This window comes from Aethalodelphis obliquidens, unplaced genomic scaffold (genome assembly GCF_003676395.1).
Source record: "Aethalodelphis obliquidens isolate GAN/ISIS:26980383/991018 unplaced genomic scaffold, ASM367639v1 scaffold51, whole genome shotgun sequence".
Taxonomy (NCBI): Eukaryota; Metazoa; Chordata; class Mammalia; order Artiodactyla; family Delphinidae; genus Aethalodelphis; species Aethalodelphis obliquidens.
The window spans coordinates 2623893-2634189 of NW_020837995.1; the positions used below are offsets into that span (position 1 = coordinate 2623893).

The window sequence follows — 10297 nt, forward strand, 5'->3', positions numbered from 1 at the left end:
TTTTAAAAAAACTGCATGCTCGTGGCAGAGTCAGAACAAGAGAGATTCGGTGTCTGCTGGTTCTGAGCGTCATTCTTCCTCTCTAGTGTGGTTTTATATTTTCAGCTCCTTCCCCTTTCTTTTCCTCTCCCCCACCCTCAAAATTCTAGCTTAGCATTTGCATGCTTAATTAAATCCATTCTGCGTTTTATTGTTGGGAGGACGTGGACGATACAAGGATTTAGGGCAGGGGCATACGGTGTATGTGACATGCACAGACGATGTGTTTGCACAAATTCGCCTAGTGTAGAATCATCAGTAGTGAATTTCAAAGTTTTAAAATTAGACCCAATATTTCGGGTGTTCAAGATGACTTCTGCCTCAAAGTATGGTTCCTATTTATTTGTTAGTAGGGAAAGCACTGGACCAAAACAGAAATGAAATAAAATAAAAACAGCCTCTTTAGTTGCATTGGTCCTTTGAATGCTGGAGCCTTCATGGGCAACTGAAACACAAGTCTATGGTGTTTGTTTCCCATGTTACACATGACTTGGCTGGTGAGACTGAGAGGATGCAAGGCAAGAATCGTATCGGGGGTGGGGGGGTTTACATATAAAACCTCAGGCTTGAAGAGAGCAAGTTGTCCAAATCCAAAATGCAGGAAGGTTCACCCACCCTGTGCTTTGGCCATCAGATAAATACTAAATACGCATTGCAAATAACCTAAGTTTAATCAGGGAACAGTAGTTTCCAAATGGTTACAATGTTACATAAATCCTACCAGCTGCAGGACAGCTAATGCACACAAATACTCTCATTTCTTAACTGGGGGTTCCCATTAGACCCTTCAAGGGCAAAGGAAGAAGGGCTGGTGTATCCCTTACATGTCCTCCCTGACTTTTGACTACTCCTTAGCCAGAGGCAATCTCCTTCCTTTCCTTACTCTCCTCTGCTCTCCAGCTCAATCTCTTATAGATGGCTAAAACAAAAAGACCCCAAATATACTTCTTTCTAAAAAGGAGCAGGCCTAAACGCTCTTATCTTAGCCTGGTCCTTCACTGTCAGGTACATTCGGCAGAGGCAGAATCTTTACAATACAGGGTTGTGGCTCTCAGAAACATGACACAGGAATAAGGAACTGGGAAAGAGGTGATTATACCCCAGCCTAAAGGAAAGATAATAAGACCTTCTGCTTATAAGGTTTTTGTCTTTTTCCTATTCCTGTGGGGGGGGGGGGGTTTCTGAACTACATCTTTTGTCCATCTGAGGGGCCAAGCAGGAGGGGATGTTTTGGTTTCGCTCACTCACTTGGTTCTGAAAATAGGAGGGGTCAATATTTATGTTTTAAGTTTGGTATTGGGTTACAGCTAATTTCCACAGTCACAGTGACTCACAAAGTTAATGATCTTGGGGGGGCAATTTCATTTCTCCTCTGTTTCCTTGGGTTCTTTAAATACCAGGAAAAAACTTGCTAAAGCATGGGTCTCACCATGTTTGGAGGTTGGCCTTTCCAGGCTCTGCACACCTCCCTCCTGAATTTTGCTGGGCCAACTGGTCCTCACCTGCGATCTCTCCCTTCTCTCAATCCTCTAACCTTCCTGCCCTACCAGCCTCCCCCAGAGTCTGAAAGGTCTTCCCCAAATAGGAAACATTTGCATCTGTGGTCAAGTGAGTTACTTTAGAGCCTCTGGCAGGTAGGGGATTAGACGGAAATAGTCACTGAGATCCTAAGAAGGGATGGACTGTGACAGGGAAGAGGAAGGGGGAAAGCAAGCACAGGTTGAAATATCCTAAGGCCAAGGCAGCACTAAAACAGGTCTCTTGCCCTCAGAGTAGCCTCTTCCACTAACATTCATTCTGAAGGGAGGTTCTGGTCCCCAGGAGGGCACATGGAAGACCAAGGCAGAACCCTGCCCCTCCAAATGTGCCTCAGGTGGTGTGGGCTTTCTGTACCATCCCGCATGGAAGCAGATACGTTTACATAATAGGAAGTACCCTCTAGCAGAGACTGTGTTTCCTCTGGTGTCTGCAAACACCCACAGGGACCCATGCACACTCATGCACACAAACTACGCACTAGCAGGCTCCTGGCAGAAGGCAGCTGGTGGTTCTTCTTGCCTCTAGATTTAAGCCAAGTAAGAATCAGGTTGATTTAGGTCTGGTTCTGGGCCCGCCTGGGGGCTTGCACCCCAAGGACAGGCTGGGTAGGCCCGGCTTAATCCAAATCGATGGATATGCAACGACACTGCTTGACACGAGTGACCCTCTTCTTCTTGGTGGGCGGCTGTAGTTCGGGGCAGTTGAGCGTGACCATCATGGTGGTGAACTTCTTGGGCTTGCAGAAGGAACAAGACTGAAAAGAGCCTTCCTCCTTCCGGATGTGCCTGGGGATATAGAAGGAGTTGCACTGGCCGTAGCAGAAACGGTTGATGATGGTGCGGCTGTTGCAGCCCTCCTCGTGGATGGTCTGCTTCAGCGGCTGGGTTTTGCACCAGTCTCGCTTCAGGTATTTGCGCTCGGTCACATGCAGGGCCTCCTGGCTGGACTCCAGCACTTCCTCCCCGGGCACGGTAGTGCCCCGCCCCTGGCCCCGCCCCCGGTTCCTGGAGCCAGGCTGCTGGGGAGACTGAGTCTGCTCCGAGTCATTGTGCTGGGCCTTGTCTGGCGGGGGGATGGCCCCTTGGGACCCCTTCTTTTTCCCTTCAGCAGCCGGCAGCAGGGTCCCCAAGAGGAGAAGCAGGGCTCCCACAGTGTAGGCCGTACGGCTCATGCTAAAGGGGGCAGACACAGAGAGGAGAGACATGAAAAATGGAAAAGATAATTAATGAAAACATTCATAAAACAGCTAATGTTTTATCAGGCACTTGCTAAACACTCGACGTAAACGATTTCATTGCCTCTCACGGTATCTCCGTGCATTAGGTACTGTTATTCTCGTGACCCTCTGGGCCATTAAGCCATGAAGTAGCTTGCCCGGGGTCAGCCAGCGAATAAGCCAAGATGTGAGCTCTGTCACTTGTCCTCCCAGGGGAATTGCTTCCTGACACCAACTACGTTTGACTTTGTATTATGGTCCCTTAACTGTATTCATTCTTTTTTTCTTTTAATTGAAGTATAGTTGATTTATCATGTGTTAATTTCAGGTGTACAGCACAGTGATACAGTTATACATATATATATATTTATTCTTTTTCAGATTCTTTTCCATTATAGGTTATTACAAGATACTGAATACAGTTAGGGTCCTTGTTGTTTATTTTATATATAGTTATTCATTCTTGCACTTGACAATATTTGGTTAAGTTCCTGCTACGTAAATAGATGAATTAGCCTCGCCGGCCAGAGGGCTCATCTGACAGGAAAGGGTCTCACTATTTCTCCCTGACTGGCCTGAGCCCTTCCTGAGTTCGCTTCATTGGATGCTTATGAGATGTTCAGTGTTATCAGGCATCGGAAGGAGATGTGTGGAGGCCAGAAAGAGGAAGAATCCTTCACAGGAAGAGCACTAGACGAAAAGTCAAGACTCAGCTTCTAGTCGAAGTCCTAGGATAACAGCTTGCTTTCTGACCTAGAGAAAATTTCACTTTACCTTTTAATAAATGACTTTATTTAAGCAAAGATACAAACACCTCATATCCCCAGATATGTTGTTCAGATCAAAATTGATGTAAAACTGAAAGCAATTAGAAAACTAACTAAATATGGTGGTACTGCAGACAGAACAAATTACTTTACCAGAAAGATCACGTAATTCATAAGATTCCTGGATCACTCATTCTCATTTTTAAACTGGGCACAGATATTCATTATATCATTCTTAATACCACGATACACATTGCTCTACTTTTATTTATTTATTTTAATTTATTTATTTATTTATTTTTGGCTGTGTTGGATCTTTGTTTCTGTGCGAGGGCTTTCTCCAGTTGCGGCAAGCGGGGGCCACTCTTCATCGCAGTGCGCGGGCCTCTCACTATCACGGCCTCTCCCGTTGCGGAGCACAGGCTCCAGACGCGCAGGCTCAGCGGCCATGGCTCACGGGCCCAGCCGCTCCGCGGCATGTGGGAACTTCCCGGACCAGAGCACGAACCCGTGTCCCCTGCATCGGCAGGCGGACTCTCAACCACTGCGCCACCAGGGAAGCCCATCTACTTTTAAAATAATGAAGTACGTCCTTCACATATGTGTGTGTGTGTATATAGAATTTAGAAGGTAGAAAATGGACACAAGAGAACAGGTATGTGCAAATATTTACATTAGTAAGTGCCACAGACATGTTGAATAAGTTAATGATAATGAATTATTGTGGATGGGTCTGGAGTTAGATATGGGTCAGTAGGAGCAATGGCATATGAACAATGGCAAAAAAAAATGAAATAAGGGGAGTGGAGGCAAAGGGAAAACTGACAAAAAACCCGGAAAGTTGGGGCTTCCCTGGTGGCGCAGTGGTTGAGAGTCTACCTGCCGATGCAGGGGACATGGGTTCGTGCCCCGGTCTGGGAGGATCCCACATGCCGCGGAGCGGCTGGGCCCGTGAACCATGGCCGCTGAGCCTGCGCGTCTGGAGCCTGTGCTCCACAACGGGAGAGGCCACAACAGTGAGAGGCCCGCGTACAGCAAAAAAAAAAATAAAAAATAAAAAATAAAAAAGAGGGTGCAAGAGAGAAGCATCAGAGTCTTAGGGATTTTCTTCTCAATGAGTACAGTTTCAAATTCCCAGCCTCCCTCCTCAGGCCATCACACCAAGTCTGACCTGAATCCAGAGGTTTCCCCTGTCTTCCACGTCCACCACAGTTCTGAACCCGAGGACACAGCTGTGAAGCACCCACGTCCCTGATCTCTTCTGTCCACCAGTGTGACACAGGATAACCACTAAATGCAATTTAACAGTAACCTCACCGTGGCCCCCAAGGAGCTATCCAAGCTGGTATTAGTAGCTGGAGCAGTTACTTTTCAAAGACAAAGGCAGGGTGGAACCTGCATTCTCTAAAGGGCAGCCCCTGTAAGTAAATGCCATGCAACCCTAAGGATAATGTCCAATTAAGATAATTAAATATTAAATTCAAACTATTCTTAAATGGCACCATCTTTTAGACATTAACCTAGTACTTTTGGGCAAGTTCAAGTTTGGAGCTGATAATGTGACATTTAGCTCCTGCTCTGACTCCCTGGCTTTTGTCAGTTTATGTTACAGCATCTTTGTTCTTTAAACAGAGCATTTTTTGCTTCAACAACAGCAACAAATTAATTTCCTTGTTTTGTCTTTAAGACATCGCTCGTGAGGAAAGCCCAGTTATAAAACAGTGCTGATTTTCTCCAGAGAGTAGGACAACTTGAGCCATGACAGTCCAGTCTCCTGGGCAAATATATTGTGAATTCAAGAAGCTTTCACAAGTTTGTTTTTATTCAATTCCAGGCCAGGATCTAAATTAAAATTCAGTCTCTGCCCATTTCCAAGAGGAACACATAAGACAGCCCTAGGCCACCACCCACCATCTTCCCCATCCCTCCTAAAAATGGCCTCCAGAACAACCCAAGATTTCAGAGCCAACATCACAGAGGCCAATCTGAGACTTGACTGGGAAGGTATATTGACTGCATGGGAGAGATTCAAGTCATGGGGCCAGCCATACCCACAAACATCTATCCAAAAAAATGCAATTTTCTTTCTCTACACCACTTAAGGACCTCCTTTATACTCAGCTTTCCCTATCTGGCATTTCCCATCTGTCATTAAATAAATATCAAGTCTGAGAGTCATGAGGGCTTTTTCATCACCTCTTCCTCCATGCCTGGCAGAGTAGATGCTCTTTTGTTCAATGAATGATTGTCATGAACCACACTGACCGACAGAGTTTCTGTTCTTTGCATTTAAAATGTCTTCACACATGCTGAAGATCAGCAGAGTCTAGCCTACAGGGAGCTTCTTAATGCTACTCTTCCTTTTTCCAAGAAAACTCCAAATACCTACTTCTTTTTACGTGGTCCCATGGAGAACACTATAGGGTTTATATTTCCAATTAAAGCCATTGTATTCTCTCACTTCGTCCCAGCTTACACTTCCCCCTCCCCGTGTCCTCAGGTCCATTCTCTACGTCTGCATCTTTTTTCCAGTCCTGTCCCTAGGTTCTTCAGAACCATTTTTTTTTTAGAGAGAGAGACAGTGGCATGGACATATATACACTACCAAATGTAAAACAGATAGCTAGTGGGAAGCAGCCACATCGCACAGGGAGATCAGCTCGGTGCTTTGTGACCACCTAGGGAGGGTGGGAGGGAGACGCAAGAGGGAGGGGATATGGGGATATATGTATATGTATAGTGGTCACTTTGTTATACAGCAGAAACTAACACACCATTGTAAAGCAATTATACTCCAATAAAGATGTTAAAAAAAAAAGCCATTGTATTCACTCTGGAAGAAACCAACAATAAAGCAGTAAATTCAAAATTAGTCAACTGTGGTTTTCTGTTTTAATTTGGACTGACTTCCTGTTCCTATGGGAGTGTGCAAATCCCATGAGAAAAAGGGGTCTAGAGTGACAGACTGTTTTTTTTAGAGTGACAGACTTTTTAAGAAAAGTAAATTTTTCTCAAAATTTATTAGGTGTGAAAAATATTATGAAATGGCTTTTCATTTTCAAAAAGCTTACTCTTTAAATATCTTCAGCTTTTGAGTTCTTAAAGCTTATAACTAGTTATTTGGCGAGAGGAAAAAAACAACCTTAGGGGGCTTCCCTGGTGGCGCAGTGGTTGGGAGCCCGTCTGCCGATGCAGGGGACACGGGTTCGTGCCCCGGTCCGGGAGGATCCCACATGCCGCGGAGCGGCTAGGCCCGTGAGCCATGGCCGCTGAGCCTTTGCGTCCGGAGCCTGTGCTCCACAACGGGAGAGGCCACGACAGTGAGAGGCCCGCGTACCGCAAAAAAACAAAAACAAAAACCTTAGGAATCTCAATCAACAGAGACCTCAGCTTCTTAGAGAACAGCAGTGCTCTGAAGGACTCTGCATATCCCACACAAGTAAGAGGGAGGGGGATGAGAACTAGAACCGGTTCTAGAACCAGGGCTCTGTCAAGTCACTGTGGTCAGTCACCCAACCTCCTCCACACCAAAATGATCTTGATTACTCATTGAAGGAAATAGGGCTGTTGTGTTCTTGAAATCCCAATTGTCTTGCCACCAAATAATTTTCACTCTGTAAATATCACAGACATGGAGGAAACCAAGAAAATGTAAGTTCCTTAGGTATAATTCTTTTTCCCATCAACACCTAGCAAAGTGCCTCGTTATCAAAAATGAATCCAAAGGCTAATCCAGATTTAGGTCTTACGAATTACCATCCATTATCCAAACGAGAGCTGAAAACAGTTCTGGTAATTTGCATTCATGAAATGACCCACTCACATTATTAAATGAAAGCTGCATCTCATGGACCCAGAGCGCATCAGACACCCACAAAGACCTCCCTTTATTCTCCTTTGCGGACAATATTCTTTTCAAATGCTACCTCAGCTTCCCCTTAATGTATTTCTGCTTCTCCAACTAACGTGATCAAATTTTCATGATGAGTTTCTCTGCAACTGTTTCCCACCAGCAAGACCCACCCACCCCTATCTTTTTTCTTCCTTTACCACTGTTCTCCCCTCTAATCCATTTGTCCCAGAGGACGTAGATACTCTCAGAGCATGTCTCCTCTATCTGATGCTTTCCTTCAGGTTGCCCCAAGTGATCAACAGGGAACATCTGCACAAAAATACGCCCTATCAGCCACCCTCTGTCCTGTGCAGGTCATGGTGATTTATTCCAATCTTCGCCAGGCTGTGAGAACACAATCATGGAATTCTGGGGAATCAGAAATAAAAGTGTTACGTGTAACCTGTTTCTAATATGCTCGATGTCTTTGGGAAAGTTTAGGCCAGTTCCTTTCAGCACTCTTCTTGCCGTATTTCTCATTTTCGCTAAGCAACGTGCTTGTATTCAGTTAAATGGAGTGCTGAGTGGGATAAACAGTGAGGAGACAATGACCAGCAAGCCAAATGTCTGTGGCTGATCAATTCCTCTTGATGAATTGAATTTTAGAAAGCTATTCAACAGGCACGCCATCAAATTATTCCCCAGTATTAAAAAAATAATGGAAGTGACAGCACAGGCTCTAAGTGCAGGCCAGGTTTTAGAAGACCCTATTCCTATTTCTCAGAACTAAATCTTTGAGAAGGGCAAAGGTTGTTTTTAAATTGGATCTTTAATTTTTAAAAAGGCAGTCAACTTTTAGAAATTGAGCAGAGAAGCTCTTAAGAATATACTGCATTGGGCTTCCCTGGTGGCGCAGTGGCTGGGAATCTGCCTGCCAATGCAGGGGACACGGGTTCGAGCCCTGGTCTGGGAAGATCTCACATGCCACGGAGCAACGAAGCCCGTGAGCTACAACTACTAAGCCTGCACGTCTGGAGCCTGTGCTCTGCCACGGGAGAGGCCACGACAGTGAGAGGCCCGCACACCGCGATGAAGAGTGGCCGCCGCTCGCCGCAACTAGAGAAAGCCCTCGCACAGAAATGAAGACTCAACACAGCCATAAATAAATAAACAAATAAATAAATTTAAAAAATAAAAGAATATACTGCATTGATTTTTTTGTTTTCAGACAATTTGCACCAAAGGCAAACTAGTAGAGGATAAAGTCTCATCCTGTATGTATTGCAAGTACCCTAACTGCAACCTCCCTATTCTGAAGACCATTCAGGCTAAGTCAGGCTTGGGCCCAACATCATATAGGGCAGGGAGGAGACCACCTAGTAGTTAAGTATCTCAGGAGCTCTCAAGGCTCATCCGAAGATTTTTTGGTGAAGTTAATGATGGTATACAGTTCTTGTGGTCAACAGGAGACAAGTTAGAAAGTAATAAATGTTAAATGTTCACTGAGCGGCACTATTGAGAGTCAGTCAAGCCATAGGTTCTATATTGTAGTGAAAGATGTGTGTTGGTCCCTGTGTGAGTGGGATTTGTGATTTCATTTCAGAACCACCTTGTGGTACACGCTGATGTCCTATAATGTTACTGCCTCTCCCAATACCACCACTAAGAGCCACCTCTATTTTTTAAACCCTATGCCAGGCATTATGCTCAATTCTGACTGAATTTTATAATTGATTTTTCACAACAAAATATGAGGTAGACAATATCATCTTCCTTTTACGGATCAGGGAATTCAGACTCTGAAAAGTTAGGAATTTGTCCAAGGTCGCACAGCCCCTCATGGGAAAGACAGGGTTTGAGCCCCATTCTCCCTAGCCCCCAAACACATGTCTTTAACCACTATTCTATAGACACTCAGCATGGTATTTAATAAGGGACACATGGACTTGTTTCTAATGCAATCAAATTTGAACAATATTGTGACTCAAATAATTCTCTATTTTGTTCATATGTAAAGAAAAAAACCTTTCTGGTCCCAGGAATTATTGTTGTACTTTGCATTTCTAAGAGCATATGTTAAAACTAAAGACAATTCCTTGCAGATGTAAGACATAGGCTGATAACACTGGACTGATTTGTGCTTTCAGTTGGATGCTACAGTCACCTCCCCTACCTCCCCCACTCCTTTTACATAAAAGGTTTAGGTTTTCCCGTCTGTCCTACACTCTCTATTCTGCACAGCTTTGCTGCTCCACAGCTTTGCTGCTGACAAGCATTTCTTGGGAGCTGGGTTTGTGGCATAAAATTTTGTGGCATTGTATCACTTTTAACACTTAAACCTTAAGATTAGGGCTTCAGTTTAGAAGACAAGGCAGGCAGCTCTCATTCAGAGAGGTGAGGATGTAATAGGTTTCTGTTCTCCCCTGTGTAACCATTCACACAAGTCTATGTTAGCCAACTTGGATTTCCCATAGATCGTGCATGGGTTACCAAAACATTTCACTCAAAACGAACTTTTAAGAAAATAGGAAACCTGTGAAATTACAAAGTTTACAAAACACTTTAATTCCTACAATGACCTGGGGGTTAAACACACACGCACAGCCCTACACACAGCAACTAAGTTCTAAAGAGCCCTTAAATAATTAGTTAATACTAACAATTTGGAGTGTGCAATTTATCCAGTGATGGTAATCAAATCGCCTACCACTGTAGGCTGCAGTGTGCCCGGGAGGAGATGAGAATCTGTAATTTTGTTTAATATTCTTCTTTCCCTCCTTGCTTTGAAAAGTCCATCCTTTTAAGTCCTGCATCCCAGAAAGAGAGACAGAGAGAGAGAGAGAGAGAGAGAGAAGGGAAGAAAGAAAGAAAGAAAGAAAGAAAGAAAGAAAGAAAGAAAGAAAG

The 10297-nt window shown here is 44.4% G+C and overlaps 1 protein-coding gene across 2 annotated transcripts in view; it reads right to left on the reverse strand.

Annotated features, from left to right (window-relative positions):
• Positions 1 to 490: 490 nt before the first annotated feature.
• Positions 491 to 10297, reverse strand: part of GREM1 (gremlin 1, DAN family BMP antagonist) — an 11710-nt gene continuing 1903 nt past the window's right edge. For both annotated transcript variants that reach the window (XM_027083796.1, XM_027083794.1), the window contains exon 2: positions 491 to 2750. In XM_027083796.1, the coding sequence (XP_026939597.1) occupies positions 2195 to 2749 (555 nt within the window). In that variant the 5' untranslated portion in view covers position 2750 and the 3' untranslated portion in view covers positions 491 to 2194. The remainder of the gene's footprint in view (positions 2751 to 10297) is intronic.